The sequence below is a fragment of the Micromesistius poutassou genome (assembly GCF_964030765.1).
Source record: "Micromesistius poutassou genome assembly, chromosome: 22".
Taxonomy (NCBI): Eukaryota; Metazoa; Chordata; class Actinopteri; order Gadiformes; family Gadidae; genus Micromesistius; species Micromesistius poutassou.
This window is the reverse complement of record NC_140292.1, coordinates 4,447,374-4,468,837: the sequence shown is the minus strand read 5'-3', so window position 1 is coordinate 4,468,837 and position 21,464 is coordinate 4,447,374. Positions and strand designations below refer to the sequence as shown.

Here is a 21,464-nt window from a genome sequence, read left to right as displayed (position 1 = left end):
CGGTTGTGTTTTAAGTGGATGGAGGTCTTGAGCCCGGTCGGCCCTCTTGTCCCCCGCTGTAGGACCCTGTGTCGGCAGAGTGTGACATCATCGAGTGCTATGAGATGGGGTAGTTGGTGGGTCACCCATCTATGATTGCACAGCACACGCGCACTGTGTGTGTGTGTGTGTGTGTGTGCACGCTGCCCATTGAAATGCACAAACCACGCCGAACGCACACACTGCGGACACTTTTGTTTTCGGTTTTCCTGCGTGACACTTCTCTCTCTCTTTCTCTTTCTCTCTCTCCCTCTTCCTCTCCCTCACAGCAGCACAGTGGAAAGGAGAGAGAGAGAGAAAGATTGAGGAGAGAGAGGAGAGAGAGAGAAGTGAGGGAGAGAGACAGAGGGAGAGAGGAGAAAGAGAGGAGTGAGAGAGAGAGAGAGAGGAGAGAGAGGAGAGAGAGGAGAGAGAGGTGAAGCAGATGCCTTCTTGTCAGGGGACAAAGACCCCCCACCACCCCCCTCCCTGGTTCAGCCTCTCTGCTCTCTCTTCTCAGGCTTTCATCGGCCGCTGCTTCAAAGTGGCGCTCTGCATATGAAAGGGGGCCGCGCCACTCTTCATGCCACGCAAATTAGCCTATCGCCTCCCTTCAGTCAGCCCCCCCCCAGCCCTCCCCGGACCCCCAGAAGAAGAAGAAACAACACGCTGTCACATATGTGCGTAGGGGAGGAAGGCCCTCATCTTCAGGGGGGGGGGGGGGGGGGGGGCTGCAGTCCATCAACTTCCCCTCTCTCTCACGTCCACTCTAAGCCCTCTCTCCCTCCGTCCCTCTCCGTCCACTCGCAGGAAAACCCTTTCAGTCCCCTAAATTATGGCCGTGGGAGGGGGAGGGGGGGCGGAGAGGTAGGGTGGTGGTGGTGAGGGGGGGACAGGGTTAGGATCAGTCATAAAAGGGAGAGGGGGGGGGGGGTGGGGTGGTGGTGGTGGGGGGGGAGCATAAGAGAGAAAAGAGGGAGGTTTTGGGGATAGAAAGAGAACCGACATGGGTGAAAATGGAGTGAAGTGAGTTGAAAGGGGAAGGGAGTGCGGGAGAGGGACAGACTGGCCGAGATGAAGGGACAGGAGAAAGGAGAAAGGAGCGGTAGAGTGGAGCGGAGCTGGCTGGGGGGTGGGGGTGGAGGAGCTGTTGTGCTGCCGCGCCGCAGGTCACCGAGTGCATTCTCTCACATCGGCTCCTTTTATCAGAGCGGCAGCCTGTCCTCCCCTGGCCGGCACACACACACACACACACCCACATGGGTCTCACACGCACACACACATGTACGCACGCACGCACATGCATGCACACGCACACATTCATGCACGCACACACACACACACACACACACACATTCATGCACACGCAGGCACACACACGTGCATGCACCCATGCACAGGCACGCACACACACAAGCGCACGCACACGTACATACACATGCATGTATATGCACGGACCCATACCCCCACACATGCATGCATGCATGCACGCGCACGCACACACGCACGCACACACACACAAACACATGCATGTTAACTTAGCGACAACAAACACAATATAAGTTGTCTCTCCCAGAATGCCCCCATACACTCACTAACGCATAACATCAACCATCACTTTCACAAATGCACACACAGACCCACGCACCATTGCACTCACTCCCAAATACACACACACATACACACACACACACACACACACACACACACACACACACACACACCCCTCACTGATATCAAAGCAAGCTGAACCAATGAAAGTCAATAATTGTCCTTTGTGATGGAAATGTCCCCTCTTGGTGAGATGGAGTGGGCTCGGTGTGTGTGTGTGTGTGTGTGTGTGTGTGTGTGTGTGTGTGTGTGTGTGTGTGTGTGTGTGTGTGTGTGCACTCGTGTGTGCGTGTGCAACTCCGAGCAAACATCACTGCATACAGGTTCCCACATGTGGCGTTTTTGAGTGTTTCAGGCGCTCTGCTGAAAAACAACCTCCCCCCTCGCACCCTCTCCATCCATCTATCTCCCCCACCCCCCCCCTCCCTCCCTCTTGCCTCCTCACTGAGTTCTCCATAAGAGTTTGCAGTTGGAGAAGAGTTTCAAAATGCTTCAAAACACAAAATGCACCGTCCCGATGAACGCTTGAACAAATGTCAAGTGTACACGTTTTAAAGGGCAAACCACGCTTCTATTTGAATCAGCAGTTGCTCGCGGGACATGAACCGCGCAAAACAACTCCTCCCTCTCTCCTCCGACACGTCACTAGATGACAAACGTAGAACAACAAATGCAACCGCTCAGAAAGAAAACCAATAAACAAAGAAGATATGTTCTTTCCTAGGTAGATTTTAATTGTTAATGGTATATTATTATTATAATCAAACTCGTTCTCACCACCATCTTAACCAAATGATTCCTCTTTGTAAATGTCTTCCCTCTTCAAACCCTCTTATATAAAAAAGTGTATTCTGTTACACTCCCATACAGGTATTTCATCAGAGCAGTCAGCACAGTTTGGTCATTCGAGACACTATATAATATTTATGTAATACTATAAAAAGAAATATTCATCGAGGAAGATGAGACCTACGGACAGATGTGCAGATGGACTGACAGATGTGCACACCCACACACACACACAGACACAAACACACAAACACACACACACACACACACACACACCCACCTACACACACACACACACACCCCAAACACACCACCCCACACATACACGCACACACACGAGTGCTTGCGGCCAATTTAATTTGTCTTGGCCGTCCCCCAAAGATCCAATAAGACTTCCAACAGATCCTGCGCTTCCCCTGACTCAAAGATGTTATCACTAAAAGAACTCCTCACTTTCCTCTTTCGCTCTCTCTCCCTCTCCCACACACACGCACACATAAACACAAGCATGCTTGCGTGTTAATGCACAAGACATTCGTCAACATTTTGAACACTGATTAAAAGAATTAATGAGGCAGAGAGATGGGACGGGTCAGAAAGAGAGAGAGAGAGAGGGCGAGAGGGATGGGGGAGAGAGAGAGAGGGAGAGAGAGAGAGAGAGAGAGAGAGAGAGAGAGAGAGAGAGAGAGAGAGAGAGAGGAGCGAGAGGGACGGGGAGAGAGAGAAGAGGGAGAGAGAGAGAGAGAGAGGGCGAGAGGGACGGGGGAGAGAGAGAGAGAGAGAGAGAGAGAGAGAGAGAGAGAGAGAGAGAGAGAGAGAGAGATGTTATCAGTGAAATCTAAGGCGGTGCAGTACGTCACCGGGGATCCAGGCTGAACCTCTGCCCAGCTCTTACAGAGAGCCCTAATGAATGACCTCTGAGTGCATATTCATCCCCTCTCCTCATTCATTCACCCCGCAGCTCCTGGGGGCTAGGACTGTGTGCGTGGGCGGTGTCGTTTAATAAGGCACGGGTCAGCCAGTAAGATACATGGCCGTGTATTACCTGTTGAATATGCATCTACAAACCACGTCTGAAAATGAATCCAATCGCGTTCAGTGGATGTAGGTTAAAATGATGAATGTAAGAGGTTTATCTGTTTGTTTAAGTGCTTTGTTCATTTTATTAATTTACTCTTTTGGATAAAAAGTGAGTTGGTTTGGTTTTCATTTAGAAAAAGATAAATGTGGAGGTACACGACTTGGTTGGGCACTGCAAGCAGGAGAAGCTTTTTAGGACAGAAATCCTTTTTGCTTTTGTCTAGTTACCAACGCTGGCTCCAACGTACCATGTGGGAAGACATTGTGCTTAAATAATCCCCAGCCAATGTTCCAAACATGCAATTTAGAAATACATGTATTACAGAGTGATCATTATGGATTTGTTTGACTTGTTTTAATGTGGTTTTGTTTGAGTTGATTTATACAGACTTTAAAAGCTTTCTGTTTTGCTGGTGAAAAACTGCTTCTTTGTCGACGTTTGCTAATTGGTGTAGGAACTGGAAAAAACGCTCCCTACCCTTTCACACAACCACACACACACACCACACACACTTTTATACACACACACACACCCACACCCACATACACAAATACATATTTCACTATTGAACAAGTGAGCTTTCATTTTCTTGTTGAAAACCCACCATTTAACATTTAGAGTTTTAGACACACACACACACACACACACACACACACACACACACACACACACACACACACACACACACACACACACACACACACACACACACACACACACACACACACACACGTGTTGTTTAACAGCATGTACTGTATAAAGTCTATTTTCCTTCCTGTCTCTCTTTAAGTTGTTTTCTTTCATTTCTCACCTCATCAATCCATCAATTCATCCATCCATTTATTTATTCATCATCCATTAATCTATGAATGTATTAATCTAACATCTGTTAATGGTGCAATCCATTAAGCTATGCGTGATTTCATTCATTCAACCAGCCATCCAGTCTGTTTGGATGGATGGATGGACGTAAAATCCCTTACTCTCACTGCACCTCCCTCCCTTCTCTCTCATCTCCCTCTCTCCCATCTCACCTCCCTCTATCCCAATCCATCTCCCTCTATCCCACTCTGCCTCCCTCTCTTCTGCTCAACCTCCCTTTCTCCCACCTCACCTCCCTCTCACACACTTCAGCTCCCTCTCTCCCAATCCACCTCCCCCTCTCCAACTCTGCCTCCCTCTCTACCAGTCTACCTCACTCTCTCCAATTCCACCTCTCTCCCACTCCACCTCCCTCTCTCCCACTCCACCTCCCTCTCTCCCACTTCACCTCTCTCCCACTCCATCTGCATCTCTCTGCATCTCTCTCTCTCTGGAAGTCTCAAACCCAACAATGTCAACAATCACCAAAACACCAATACTTCCAATGTCATTCCTATGCTGCTATACATCCGAAATGGAGGCGGTCATTGCCATGTGCCGTCACCATGCCCAAGCCCTATACGTCTCTCTCCTCCCTCCCTCCCTCTCTCTCTTACTGATCTATACATCCTCTCTATCACCCAGGTCTATTAACAAGTGACCCCTGCATTCCTGCAGGGCACTAATGACACGTCTGCATATGTGTGTGTGTGTGTGTGTGTGTGTGTGTGTGTGTGTGTGTGTGTGTGTGAGACCGTGTACATGGATGTGTGCATGTAAGGGCTTGTGTATGAAAGCATTTGCATGTTTGTGAACATTTGTGTGTGTGTGTGGTGTGCGTGCGTGTGTGCGTGCATGCGTGTGTGATGAAGGTGGATTAGCAGGGACTCTGCTGAGCTCAAAGCCAAGCGCTGCCTTTGAACACACACAGCTTTATCCATTTTCCAAAACCGGGACAAAGAGGAGGAGGCCGGTCGTGTCAGACTTCCTCGTATGACAAATTGATTGACACACGAGGATGGAGAGAGAAGAGGGTCAGAGATTAGGATATGGACAGAGCAAAAAAGAAAAAGAGAAGAGGTAGAGGAGTCAACCAGAACACGAGAGAGAAAAGACAAACAGAGAGACAGACAGAAAGAGAGCCACAGGGGAGTGGGATTGGGTTGAGCAGAACCAGGGTGTTTCTGTAGGACCGATGCCAGGCCACAAAAAGAGAAAACCTCGGCCTTTATAACTTGTGTGTCCAAAAAATAAATCTTTTTTTTTCCACACTCTCTTTTTTTTTTGGAAAGTTAAAATCGGTTCCGCTATGGTTTAATTTGGGTATCCTGTTTCCTTTGATCCTGGACAGGTCAATCATTGTCTCTGGACGACACAAAGAGCCAAGGCCCACACGTGATGTCATCAATAGGCCTGTTCTGGAAGCCAGTGCAACTCCAAATTACAGCAGCGTCCATAAATAGGCGCACACTCACACACACACACACACACACACACACACACACACACACTTCTCGTCAGTGCATCTCTGTCTTATCGGCCTGTTGTCTAAAATCCCACCTTTTCTGTAACTTCTCTCTCTCTCTCTCTCTCTCTCCCTCTCTCTCCCTCTCTCACTCTTGTGAAAACATTCTTGCGGGCTGCGTTTACCTCGCTGCCCGGACGCAGCCAAACATTTAGGCTGTCACTGGGAATCAGCCTCAAACCGAATGGCTGGAGGTGTGTGTGTGTGTGTGTGTGTGTGTGTGTATTTGGATGTGTGTGTGTGTGTGTGTGTGTGTGTGTGTGTGTGTGTGTGTGTGTGTGTGTGTGTGTGTGTGTGAAAATCGGTGTGTGTTAGGGAGAGAGGGGGGGTGGGGGTGGGGGGGGGGGGGGGTTGCGGTGATTGAAACGTCAACTTCTCAAAAACCCCACTCTGTCCTGGCTCCCAAAAAACCCTCCCTCTCCCCACCCACTCCTCCCCCACAACCCCCACCCCCCTCCATCACCACCAACCCAAACACCATCAAAACCTCCCCGCCCACAGCCACCATCACCGCTGCCCCTTCTCCCATCAGATACACACGCGCCAACACAACTCCCCATTATACACAGAGGTCAGCATAGCCGTACCGCACTAAAAACACTTCTGATGAGGCCATCTCAAGACTGCTCCGTCTGACTGGCTCTCCGTTTATTAATGTTTTTAACCTTTACCGTACTCTTTACTCAAAAGCAGTGCTTACCTTATATGGTCTGTCTCGTTACGGTACAATCAATGCCCAAGTGGTGTAGGACTTATCGATGCGTGAGTCGTTTGTGAGTCACGTATTGTCAGGAAGAAAGCGTGTTGTTTGGTCCTGTGATGCAAACGGGTGTTTTTAGTGGCAGTGACCACAGAAGTGTACTGCACACACACGCACTTAGCTTCCGACCCTTTCAGCTCTCTCACTCTCACTACAAATGCTGTGTTTGAAACCCACCTACACTAAGGGGAATTATAAAACAAACAGACATATACATTCATATTTACTCAGGCAGTGTGCAGAGAAATATCACACACACACACACATAGGAACAGGAACACACGAAACACACTGGGAACCCCCCAAAAACAGCTTCCATCCAGTCACTCTGCGTCCATCAATCTCAGTGGGGGGTAGTCTGGAGGGGTGTGGGGGGGGGGGGCAGTGGAAAACACGAGTGAGGGAGCCACCAGGAAAAACACCAATCCATCTCCATTGCTGTCCGTCGCCATAGAAACGGCGTGTTAATGCTCTGGACACGGTGGTGAACCCGGGTCAGGAGAGGACTCGAACCTAGCGCTGCCTTGTGAGGGAACACAGTAGAGGTGCAGAGCTGCTTCACCTAGCTGCTGCTCGCGGTGCTAGGGGCTCAGTGTTGGTTGGTAAGAGAGAGAAAACGGAAGTGTAGACTTCAGTGTTGAACAGTGTTGGGTTATATTGAGGTTTTGTTGGAAGTTTTCTTTTAAGAGAAAGTAACTTGTAACTTGTTACAGTGAGTGTTTCCTCTAGAAGGAATTTGACAAGATGTATCTGTTTGTTTTTGATGGGATACATTTAAATAAAATAAGAAAACTGAGATTAAAGCAATACGCCATATAAGAAATTGAATCAGCATTTCCCTTTAGTTTTTTCAGATTTCCTTAGGCCCGTGTTATACACACACACATGCACACAAACACACAAATACACACACACACACACACACACACACACACACACACACACACACACACACACACACACACACACACACACACACACACACACACACACACAGGTATGCCATGAAATGTTTACACTAGTCCCTGCTTGACTGTCCACCTCAGGACATAAAGCAGAGCTGAGACTTGACCTCTGCCCTCCATGGAAAGCCTCAAATTTCAATGCACTGCAGAGCACACACACACAGACGCACACACAGACACTCACACACAGACACTCACACACAGACACTCACACTCACACACAGACACACAAACAAACTGAAACACACACACACAGACACCCAGACAGACCAACACACACTCAAACAGAGACAAGTGTGCGCATATAGAGACGCGTAGGCAGACACACATTCACACACACACACACACACACACACACACACACACACACACACCCACACACTTCTACTCACACACGCACACACCCGCCTCGAACACACACAGACGTTAAAGACCACAGAGGTCGACTTTTCCATCTTCCCAGGCTTCTAAAGGTCGCTAATGGACTTCCTATGTGGACAGATCCATTACAGGTCTTGTAAATAACAATCTCCCTAACACTGGCATCAGTATAGGCCCCCGCTCCACCCAGGGGGCCGCTGCTGCCCCACCGGACAAGTGGAACACCACCAGGAAAGTTGAGCCATAAGAAAATTTAAAAAGCACTCCTTTATCACCCCTTATGTATTTAGATGGGAGGATAATGAAGTGAAAATGTGTCTTTTAAAATTATATTTTTCTACTTAATAAAAAATTCAGTTTTAGTCATTTTCAAGAAAAAAAGGACAAACTGAATGTCACAAAATACAGTTTTGAGTGTATTTAAACATTTTATTTTTCTTATTTTTCAATGACTGTGCAGTCCTGGTGTTATTACGTTTAGCATTTACTGTAAACTCTTAAGCCCTGCGATATGTACACGCTGCGTTTAGGACCGAAATAAGCAATACTCAACCAGATACAGGAAAAATATATATATTTAGACAGCAGAAAGAGGACACGCAGACAAGGGGACAGAGATAGATACTCATGGCAATGGAGGAGACGGGAGGAGAGGGGAAGGAGAGAGGAAAAGAGAGAAAAAGATCCCTGACCACATACACAAACAAGATGTTTATAGATGGGTACACAAAACGCAAGTGTGTTTACTGGCATCTGCAGACGGTACGTTTAAAAAACAAACAAACATCACATTACAATGGCTGTTAGCCCTTGGAATAACTGCAACTTTAAGCATTAATTAAGTAGTCGTTAATAGTGAATTTATAAAGGACGAGGATGATGACGAAAAGATTATAAAAGGCAATCATTTGTTGTCATTATAGGCTAATCTTTGCATGCATTAAAAGTAAGCACACACGTTCACTAGTGTGTATGCTATTAGTATGACTATGAAGTATAGCTCTCACAGACTCTGGCATCTTTCTCTCTCTCTCTTTTGTCTTCTACGGATGCAAAAAACAAGTCAGAGCATCCGACCATCACATTCCCAGTGGTGTCCGGATCAAGATCTGTCACTCATCCAAGACCCGCCCACTATTAATCACCACCAAGTCCCATACCATGCGATCTTATCTCAAGAGCGATCACCACAGGCCACCAGATCACACGCTCATAACTTAACTAGTTCACTTAGCTAGCATGATTAATGCCAGACCTAAGACAGTTTTGGTAGCATTTGTAAAAAAAATAATAATAATTTAGACCTACCGTGTAGTCGTCACAGATTATCCCGGATGACATGCTCATTTTAAAATATACGGTAGAAACATATGTTGCCAATGTATACGGATTACATTCCCTCTGTAAAATAAGTTTTTGAACTCATGGTGCCCGCCATCGTACTAGCGTCGGCTCACTTTCCGATGCTAAACCCAGGGCCAACGAAGGTCAGAAATGTAACTGACTTTGAGATCTACATAAATAAACGTAACTCCACTTGGCTATGGGGGTATCTATTGTGTCAAAAACATGTGTCACGAAGAATTAGATGTGCTAGCAGAAAATAGTTTCTGGACGGGATTTGCTGGCCCCATTACTGAAAACATAGCCAGCGGTCAGAAAAGATTGCCAATCTGTCAATACCTACATAGTACTTAATTTAGTATTGGAGGAATACAGTGGAAGCCCTTGTGTAGAACTTTTCTTAGTGCAAACGCAACATGAAGACGACTTTAAGTTCCCAACTGATGAGTAGCAGCATTAAAAACTGCAACAATAGGTGTACATGTCTACTGTGCACTGTTCGATGCAGTGTACTGTACTGCACAGTGAGTAATAATAATAATAATAATACATTTTATTTTAGAAGCGCCTTTCAAGGTACCCAGGGACACTGTACAAATACAGTGCATATACAAAAAAAAAGTACATATAGCAGTCACACACATGATCAAAAAACACTGGCAATATGGACATAGTACACTCAGACTGGGACAAAAAAGAGAACAAGTGTACAGGACGGACATGGACACAGGCTGGGTACATTTAAAGGCATAAATGCAGGGTACTGTGTCGTACTGCAGTTGGAGCTAGCTTTCAGGGGGGCTTCTTACAGCCGAGTAGGGAAAAAACTAAAAACGTGGCATGTTAATTTGAAACTCATCTCCTGAGCGGAAGAAATGTCGGTCCATGTTTCAGGAAACATTTATGTTTGTCATCCCAGCAACTGTGAAGATAGCGCTCACAAATCTCTGTTTCGTGTCAACATATCACGGGAAAACCGCCAACAGACGTATGTGGTAAGCACATGTGAGATTCCGGAACAATCGCCCAGAAAGGCTCAAAAACATTGCATCTCTTTCACTCACTTTGACGAGGCTAGCAGGACCCTGCGTTTCTGTGGGTTTGTGTTCTTGGAAAATGTGTTTGTCTCACGTTCTTGTCTATTGAAATATACTCAGTAATTGTAACGCCACGTTGATGACAAGCCCCATGCAATGTTTGAAATGATACCAGTGTCCATGTCGAGAACAATGTTACGTATAAACGGTGGTGAAAGCGTACATGCTTTGAAAAAGAATGGACTTTAAAGTCAAAAAAAGAACCAACCAAAATACTTGAACAGAGCTTGTGTAACAAAACAAAAAAATTGGATCTTGAAAGAGACTGAAATGCATCCTAAAGCACACCGAATTAAACTTAAATTTAGCACTGGCGTCAAACTAATGACAACTAAATACCAGTCATTTTCTTTATCTATCATTAACAATAACGTTTATATCACATCATCATTTGAGCGAAAAAGATTGCTCTGTAAATACGCATAAAGATTACATTTGAGATATTCGGCACTGTTGCTTTCCAACTGCCTCATTCACTTGAGCAAGCTGTTTTCCACACACGACTCCAACAGCCTAACTGATTGTTAGCTTGGCGGTACGTGCACGGAGCTGAGAGATGTAGCTTTGAGTCATCTTTCCAGTTAGCATCAATCCCATAACACAGCAGTGTATGGCCAAACCCACACTGTGGTGTCACTGTTGTGCCTCCTTAAAGCTAATGTATGCTCATTAATAGTCATTACGATTCTCATTACAATGTGTTAGCTGCCCATCATGTGCCGGGTTTTGTCGTGCATGGCGGGGGGCGGGAGGGGGGGTCGTTACTAAGCTACGGCCAATCAGGGGCCGATTAGCATGTGACTGGCGAGGGAGCCAGGGGCTTTATCCCCAAATGCCATACGTCCGTCCTGAGAGTTAAGGGCCACATAGGGGGTTTATTACTCATCGGAAAAGGCTCAATCTTTGATTCAAATCGGAAAATGTGCTTCTGCTTAATATCCCAACAATGTCAATGGACAATGTCGGCTGTTCTTGTTTGCTTTGCATTTTGACTGTAAATTAAGAAGACTGCAGCACTCACCAACTAACTAAATAACTTTATTCTGTGTTAGTATGGTGAGGCTAAGGAACGTGGTGCGAATGTTGCGTTAAACAATGAAACGATCCGAGTTCTCACAACTCAAATCCAAGACTCCTTCTCAATACTATAACCTTCCATCCTCTCCTCTCATTGCTCAAAATTCTCTTCAATTCAATTCAAAGCCGGATCGTAATTTTAATGACCTAAAAATACTAGGAATTACCATGCTGGATTTAAACACTTCTGTTTAACACTTAATATGACCTTCCACTGTTCTTCATGGATAAATACTCCAATGTCGATACAACAATGAAAAACACTCAAATAGCGTAAGTATGAAATCTTGTTTGTGTAACAAACCCAGCTGCTAGATTCGGTGGTCCAGTCTCTTTTCGATAAATATTGAACATGATTTATATTGATATTGATCAAAAGTCTATCACGGTACGATAATTTATTGTTTTATTGCCCAGGCCTATGTCACGGTCTATATACTGTATGTGTCCAGACAACTCTTTGTTCTCTACTGTACTGTGAAGAAACCAACGGCAGCAGGATGCTCCGTTTTCAGGCCAGGTGCTGTAATACCCTTTTGAAGGGGCTGGAGAAATAGAGTGGCGCAAGGCTTTGAGTCACTGAAAGTGGCAGTAGTGGCAGTCTGGGAGAGTTTTGTCACTGCAAACACCAGGTCAACTTTAAAATAGACACTGACATGATGACTGACACACTGACGTGATGTGAAAATAATAATATTAGTATCTAATGACTGCAGGGTAGCCACATTCTCTATTCCACACACACACACACACACACACACACACACACACAGTTAGATCTCTGGTGGAGTTGTGTTCTAATGACTCTCGGTCATCCATTTTTGTAGTTATTTTGTAGTTCTTTATGCTTTTTACATTATTTGTTCAATTCATTTAGCCAACCTGATTACAGTTGTACATCCGGCCCTTTAAGTATTAAACATTTAACCTTAACGTGGAAACCTTTCATAAAGTATTCTTTTTTGACAACTTCCTTTTTAACAATCACATTTATTGAGCATGTATGAATGGAAAGTGTTTGAAGAGTCTTTTTTTTATGGTTATTGTGGTATTTCCTGCCCAGTCAAGCTCACTGTCAAATAAAGTACAGGGCCGTTAAGATGAATGGAAAAACCACCGCTCATTGATGGAGACCTGAAATATGTAGCCGGCACATTAACACACAGTAGTGGTGGTGCAACGGAACAAAAGTGTTCCATGGTCAACAAAATTGCAAGATATTCAGTACGCAAAGTAATCCCAACCATTCTAAGGTTATCAACTTGCCAACTATCTGCCTCCCTGAAAATACCAAACCGTTGAATTGTATTTTAAGTGCATGGGTGGGTGGGTGGGAGCATTAGATCCTAGACTAGCACCTATCTGGTCGGATGCACAGGAAGTGCCTGGGGGAATGCCCGACATTTAATATGGGCGGCTGGGTCTGTTTGGTCAACAGAGAGATGGAAACCAGGCACTGGTACCAGAGTCCCTACTAGGTCCTGAATGTGGAGAAGAACAAACCTATAGTTCTGCCCCTGGAGACATCCCAGTGCAACACCATTAAATCAACATCAGTGGCCATGTGGGAGGGCTAACAGTTTAAACGTGTCCTGCAGCCATAAGGGATGGAAAGGTGCATGCGATGCGATGAAAGACAATGTTAGAGATGCTGACACACACACACACACACACACAGGTTAACATAGTGAAGAAGCATTAATGAGACTACTACATATTTAACTTTTTAGCAAATAATAGCTTTTGGCTCAATGGCTTTACAATGTATTACTGTATTATACTCCACATTATCTTGGATTGACTTTAACTCAGTGGCTCATGCACACAAACTGCATTATAGGGAAGAATAAAACTCAACCCATCCGACTTTCTTTCTAATGAAAAGCAAACTTTCCTTTATTCCCGGACCTTCTAATCAATCCATAACGAATAGCGGATACAAATGGAGCGGTCTGGAACCAGACAAATCATATTTTCCGGGGAATAGGCATACTGAAACGGTCATACTAACATTGTATGAGAGAGTCTTACTTTACGCCAACAATCATCACTCACAGTCCCATTATACCAGGGCTTACATTCAACTAAATGATTGATTTTACTCAAAGTATTTATGAAATGATATCGGTTCTAGCTCCAAGGCCCTTTTTAACCGGCAATAATGTAAACGCATGTCAAGAGCGGTGTATAAAAAGAAGGCACTTCAACAAGTGACATTTAAATCAAGGACAAATATTAAGTTAACAAAAATTCCTTTTGATAGAACGATGCAGTAAAAATACACATATCAGCACCTGCTCTCATTTGTAACCACATTGAGTCTTTACAGACTCCCATTCTCCACCGCTGTGTTCAGCATGCTCTCAGCAGCGGCCAAGTCTGTGGCCTGGAAAAACGTACTCAATAAACATCTAACCTTTTCCAATGGGTAAAATTGGATTTAATTGAATTAATGCCTTTGTGATGACATTACAATTATAGGCCCAGAACAGTTCCTCTTGGCCCAGTTTAGTGCGTAAGCCCAGAACAGTGCCTATAGATAGGCCAAGACGGTGGCTATAGGCCCAGGACGGTGCCTATAGATAGGCTCAGGACGGTGCCTATAGATAGGCCCAGCACAGTGTCTATAAGCCCAGAACAGTGCCTATAGATCGGCCCAGGATGCTGGCTATAGGCCCAGGACGGTGCCTATAGATAGGCTCAGGACGGTGCCTATAGATAGGCCCAGCACAGTGTCTATAAGCCCAGAACAGTGCCTATAGATCGGCCCAGGACGCTGGCTGTATTCCCGGCCCGGGGAAACTAAGGACAGCCATCGTACTTTCCCTTCAACTTTCAAACTTCCACTCTGGCAGAGTTTACGTAACCGACACATTCGGCGGTCATTACTGTGATGGCAACGGCGGAGAAAGATGCTCACACGTTCTGACAGGGTCTGTCACGTTCAATATGTTCCCCGAGAGTCCTCCTGGGTTTATGTGTGACGAGGTAGAAAAAAGTAAAAGGAAACAGCCGACAAAGTGAATGAAGCCATTGGCCAGGTTCCCAGTGCTGGATCAGTACAACTGGCCAAGCATACAATAGTAGTTGGAAATGTCCTGTGGTATCACTACAAACAGAATAATCATACAATTTGAAATTCGAAATTGCGATTCGATACCTCTAACATGAGACCTCCTGTTTGTTCGTCATATGACTCTCTGTTTAACATACGACCAATAGTTTAGACTTAATGTAAACTTTCCATGATTGAACAGAAATCGCCCCACTGCTTCTAAGTTCATGAAACCTAACAATACCCCCCCCTACCCCCAGCCAACACATACACACAGAGTGACTTCATGACCCTTTAAATACAAAACAGTGTCACCGCCACGCCTTCCATCCTGGGGATGAGTAGCTTCACCGATCTCAACCCTACCTTCTCCATCCCATCTCTCTCTCTCCCTCTCCCTCTCTCTCTCTATCCAAACATTCCGTCCTCTTCCCGCATCGCAAAGCTCCACAGAAAACCCAGCATTCATCACCTCCCCACGCACCATTACTCCCAATGATGGGAGGAAAGAAGGGAAAAAAAGAGAAAAAAACCAACACAACGCTGTCATTAGCAAGTCCGCTCCATTAAAGAGTGGAATGTACTCATCGTAGGGTTTTTTCTCTTTTTTTTTTCTTCTCCCCTTTTTCAAACAACCAGAGACAGAGAAAAGCAGTCCTCCGTGAAGCCATTGTGGTCTTCAAACCCAGCTCACTTAGTGTAATGGGGCAGGCTGAGCCGGCTTGTCAAAGAGAGAAAGGGGAAGGGAGGAGGGGGTTAGAATGAGGTGCAGCCATGCCTTTCCGGCGTGGCAATGGAGACCCCCCCAAGTAAAAAGAGGTTCTCTGGTTTGAATGCCACCTTTTAAACAAGCCTATAAAGAAGAAGGGGGGACTCTGCACTGAGCGCCGTGGTTCGGTCTAGACACATCAATAGACACTTCCACCCGTTTTTTTTAGATAGATGTCAGAGGCGGTACTTAGTGTCTGTCCGAGAAGCACTCAACGGCTCCATTGGGTCTTTAGTCGATCACAGTAGAGGTTATATAGTGGAGGTCGGCTTGGTTTCCAGTGGCTTGCTGTGGTTTAACAAAGATGCTTTGACGAAAAGGTTCTTTAACACATTGAAGTGGTGGGTTTTTTCGCACATAGTTAATTTGAAGGTAGGTCTTTGACTTCTCTTTAACCGTGTATGCCCCCTTAATATCTCTGTCAGCATTTACCTCCAAAAAATACTAGAATATGCACACTAATCAAAGTCTGAATCAGCAGCCATTGGCAACACTATTTCAACATTTGTGTGTACACACTGTATATCCTGTGCCAACGGGGTCCACAACACCTCTACTATCGGACGAGGAGGGGGGGGTGGGATAAGGAGAAAAAGCTGCAAGCTAGCCAGACCGGAGTGCTGTTATGGGTGGAGGAGCTTTATAATAACAACAATTTAAAGCTTCGAGGTGTAAGCGTAAATGGTCAAGTGTAATCCCCCCCCCCTCTTCAGCTACCGGCCAGCAGGAGCAGTAATTCCACAATAATACACGACATGATTTCATAGCGGCAGCATGCCTTTGAAACCAGCGCCGGGGTAATTTGCGAAAAAGGTCTGCCTGGCTCACGGGCCGACGATACAGGGATTTAAAGTCTGAGGAACAAGGTTCCTCTCTCTTTTTTGAGTCATTAGGATCCATTTTTGGGGGGGTGGGGGGGGGTTTGTGCAGCTTCACAGCGTAGAAGCACGACTGAGTGTTTGTACAGCTGATTACTCCACCACCACACCTCTCTCTCGCTCCACTCAGCGGAGGGATCAGCTAGCAGAGGGAAACAGAAAGGAGAATAGAACCATGGGCCTCTGTTCGCGGGGGAAATGCGTGCTAGGCGGGCCTGTTAAGTATTGATCAGTCCACCTATCACCGCTGATTTTATTTAAAATCAGACCTGTTTTTTAGATAAATTCTGCATTGGGTCTGTTTGAGAGTACCTGCCTGGCATGGGGAATGAAGTCTTAGAACAGGCTGTTGATGAAAGAGAAAGTCCAATAACACTAAACCAGGTGCAAAACATAAATCGAATCCAAATATTTGGCTCAAGTTCATTCGTCCACATAGCCAAATAGTGGCGGCTGAAAGTTGTAAGCTACTCAGACTAAGATATCAAAGATTCTCACCGTCTCTTGAAAGAATTTTTTTTTCCACATTTCACTGATTTTACTATGTGATTTTTTTTTTTTTTCAATCTTAAACACAAATTTGCTAGCCTGTATGTTAACAGTGAAAAGGGATATAGCCAGTATGAAGAAAGGTATATCATCCCTCTCATTTAGAAAGCAAGGCATAACAACGTAATCTGAATTCTAAAGCAAATGATGGGATGTCACCTGCACTGTAAAAACAGTTAATACTACACTTTGGTCGTGTTCAAATCCCATTTAAATGTTTAAAAAGGCCACTGCCAGCACTACATCTAAGGTACTTGCCAAAACCCTTTATTTATTTAGGACAGCACTAAGCAGGGATCAGACCCTAGGCCAACTGCTGTCAGACCCACCAAAAAGTACAGATTTTCATGAACGAATTTCTATTCAAAAACACACTGTGTTTCATGACATCTTTCCAAAACCCACTTGACTGGAATGCCCTGCTGTTTGTTTTGGGTCTGGTCGCTCCGAGGCTTGAAAACCTCAGGGTGAGAACGAGAGGGAGGTTGAACTGGCACATATATGGTACATATATTTTTCTTTTATTTTTTAACCAGTGTTGCTGGAGCACCATAGAAGACACCAGTGTCACGGGAAAGACCTGGAAAACGCACCTAAACCAACATCAACCAGCAAAAAAACAACACAACTCAACACACGCACACACAGATCCAGGTTCACAGCAGGTTACTGTCTGGTAAGCACCTGGCCTGGCATTTTATGCAGCTTTTTTTAGTTGTTTTTTTTTATAAACGAACACCCACCTGGGAGAAATTGAGTCCGTTGAGCGGGTGGCACTGCTCCTCCACCTTCTCCACCGCTCCCGTCTTCTTCCTCATCCGTTCCGCCTCCTGGGCCAGGTAGAGGTCCAGCACAGGCACGCCCCGCGTCTTGATGTCGGCCTCCGTCAGCGAGTTCACCATCAGCATCACCCACACGGGCCGCTTGCGCTCCCAGTTGCCCGCGATGGCGTTGAACAGGTAGTCCGCGTAGAGGCCCTTTCCCCGCTGGTCGGGCGTCATCCACGACGGCATCATAAGCTTCACGTACTCCAGGTGTCTCTTGAGACGCCGGTAGATGTCCCGGGGCAGGACGTCCTGCAGGTTCTCCCCCTGCGGCAGCAGCTGACAGCTGGTCAGAGCGGAGATGGTGTAGGGGTCGGTGAGGTCCAGCTCAAAGTACACAATGTTGCTCTCCTGGAAGGCCTGCTTGGAGTTCTCGGGGATGAAGTCCCACACACGGGTGTAGGGCACGTGGATGGTGCCGTAGAAGTAGGAGGGGGGGTCACGTTTGATGGTCCAGAGGAAGGAGTTGAGGTCGGTTTGCTGGGGAAAGAGAGGAGAATGTTAGGGAAACATGGCGTGAGACATGGAGGAGTTGATGGAGGAATTCTGTGTGGTGGCGAGCAGAAGACAATATTTGTGTTGAATGAAATTTGATCATAAAAAGAAAATCATCATCATAAAAAAAAATAAAAGTGATCATTTAAATGACATTAAAGAAATACAGATACATTTGTTAATTGGCGTTTGCCTGTCAAACTCAGAATCAGACAAGTTTTTTAAGTTTAAGTTAATTCATCATTGAGCATCCAGAAGTTTGCTGGGTTTGCATTTGCTTTCCGGTAGCCGCTTTCAGTGACGTGCATAGCCTAGCTCCCTGTCATTTAAGGGAAATACACTTTAAATTATATAAGATTTCAGGATCTGAATAGTCACGTATTCAAAACGAGTGCCAGTTATGATCGCAGATAATTCGCATTATATTTCGACGCTGTGATGATAAGGCTACCTGTGTTGCGGTGCTAACAGGTGCTAACAGGCTTCATGTTGGACTCAGCGGATGATAATATGATTGCAACATTCGGAACACATTGGAAATCTTTCGAACGTTAATAAAAGTGAATTCCCCTCACATGAATGGGTCATAGGCTACTGTAACCCTGCAAGTCACTGGAAGCGGCTAATGCAAATGCTAACCCCACCGAACTGGACGCACCGTGGTGAATTCGGAATTTAACCGACCTCAATTTACCGACCTTTTGGCGTGTCCCTTTAACTTCTAGGGGGTTGTCAAGAATAGGTTAATAATTCAATGGTTCATCGACCTGGGTAAATAAACTAAATATATATATATTTTTATCTAAAGGCAGGCATGGGACATACAAATCTTACGTTTTGTCGGCTTATGTAATACCCACTGTTGGAATTAACTCACAGCGTCAAAGCTGCAACAGACCCGTCTGGCACCCAATAAACTGTGCCAATTTTTCAAATGGATGTTTATTGGTCAGTCTGCTAACTGACTTGTAATGACTGATTAATAGGGCCCTTAGGACACAAGTGTCAACAACAATACAGCCAATAATGCCAGTGTCTATAGGGAAAGATACAAACACATATTCCACCCAAAAGTTTGAACTTCAGAGAGGATTATGGGTTGCATTTTCAATTACTTGTCTCATGCGTGATTTTGTCGCCATAATGAAACTTAAACTTAATTAAAGATATATAAATATTCAAAGACTGTTTCGTGACCCTTATAAAACATCTAATCATATTCAATAGTAGGCATACACTTGATGACAGCAGGCCTACGTTAAGATGTGGTCAGACATGGTTAAAAACAAATGAAGTGTGGCCTATACCAACAAAAATACACAAAATACCTGCCGATACCATTCGTTTATAAAACCATGCGCATAAATATTCACCCTATTAATACAAATAACAAAAAACAACCAACAATTCGCAGTGATAACAAACGACAACCCAGTCCAGGTGTGGATGTCTCATGTCTACTCACTTTCCTATTGAGCTCGCAGTTGGCGGAGTCCTTGAGCCTCCAGTGATCGGCCCGGATCAGCAGGACGAGGCAGGACTGAAGGAAGGCGCCCAGAGCCCGCATCGTAGCTCCCCGGGAGAGCGCTGTTTAAACCACTGAACGTTGCGGCTGCTCCATGTCCACGCACACTCAAATAGCCCTAGAAGTCAATCAATACCCGACCCGGCCAACTGAACCATGTCATGTTTGAATCAGCGATGGGATACGCAATGAAAGTTGTTTTAAATGCAAGAGTAAAGGGTGTGGGGGGGGAAAGTCATTTAAGATGATAAGACATCATCCGGTGTGGCTGCCCCGCACTCCGAGGTGTTCTGGCGCGCTGCGCTCCGGTGGATCCGCGTTAAACCGTCAGATCCCGCTAGATTCCACAAGTCACTGACACAAGTTAGTCCAGTGAAGTCCGGTTCACAGCCCAGCAAACTCGGCTACTGAAGCAACGCGCAACAGGTCCACGTTGAAGTTACCCTGGCGCGCACAAACCCGGAGCAAATTACTTTTTACAGTTATTTGCCGGTAAGATTACGTCTCCAACAATTCTAAAAGAGATAACGCGTCATTTACAATAATTTATGATTTCCGTAAAAGAAAAAAGGTCTAGTCTTCAACACCACTGCGTCTGTGTGTGAGCGCCCGGCGAAGTCAATGTAGTCAATGAGATGCTCGTCAGTGCGAGCATCTCTTTGGGACACGACACAACTTCTCTCTACCTACCCCCTAGGTTCTCCCCCTCCCCCTAGACACACACACACACACACACACACACACACACACACACACACACACACACACACACACACACACACACACACACACACACACACAGACACACAGACACACACACAAATGTATACACGTACAGGCACGCGTAAACACACAAACAGACACACAAACACACACCCCCTGCCCCCCCCCCCCCCCCCCCCCCACACACACACACACAGCAATAATCTCATTAAGCATCGCACCACCTGTGGCGCAAAACGCGCGAGTATTAGTTCCAAAAATAACTTATCCAGTGACTAAAAACGCCCTGAGAAATCGATCAATGAACCTAATCTAGTAATGAAATAACTAACAAGTTTTAAAACTAAATTGCTCCCACTGTGACTGTTTTCACATCATATGGTATTTTTTTTTTATTTCTAGTCACGATGAACCACAGTTTGATTGACGGGCAACTGTTGTTTCTTCCCCAGACCCATTATCAGTGTGACTACCACTTTACGCAGCCTCACAGCAGGGCTGCGAGCCATCCAATGGTGCCAACAGAGATCTCAGGATTATCAAGCTATTATAATTAATGCCTTACAAACTGGTGAAATTAACATGAGAAAAAAACACACTACAACAGCGCCCCGGGTCTCTGAACCCAGAATTAGAAACAATAGATCCACCCCTCCACCCTTTTCAGACGGAGTCCCCCTTTCAGCCGTCGCCAAGAGAGGCCGTTCTATGCGCCGCGGATCTATGCTCCCCACGGCCCTCAGCCTTGTTCACACGGGACAGTAAACACATGTTGATGTTGTCCGACGTCTGTGTCAATAGACCAAGGTTTGTTGACACAGTCACGGGGGCTTGTTTTAGTTTGTTGGCCGCCAATAAAACTTCAGAAGGTATAGGTTACATTAAGGCTACAAAGCAATCAGCCAATCACAGGACCCATAGCCTGGATTAAAAAATGTCAATCGAACTTGAATCTTTTTGAGATATGGAATAAGGTTCCATGGATGGTGATTAAGACTGCACGGGATCACATTGACACAGTGTGTCAAATAACGACAGTAAAAGCTATTCTATTAGCCTGAGAAAAGTGTGCGCTTATAAAACGATGGTGTCGGGGACTTTTCTGGGCTTTTTTTTCTCGTTATCATGCCATTAGGC

General features: G+C 45.5%; 1 protein-coding gene across 1 annotated transcript in view; it reads right to left on the bottom strand.

The window, feature by feature from the left end:
• The window catches only part of trabd2a (TraB domain containing 2A), a gene marked incomplete at both ends in the record, with an annotated part of 50,455 nt that extends 30,809 nt beyond the window's left edge, over nt 1-19,646 (bottom strand). Inside the window, 2 exons of the mRNA XM_084486364.1 lie at nt 17,504-18,064; nt 19,545-19,646. Of these exons, the coding sequence (XP_084342490.1) occupies nt 17,504-18,064; nt 19,545-19,646 (663 nt within the window). The remainder of the gene's footprint in view (nt 1-17,503; nt 18,065-19,544) is intronic.
• Nucleotides 19,647-21,464: the final 1,818 nt, after the last annotated feature.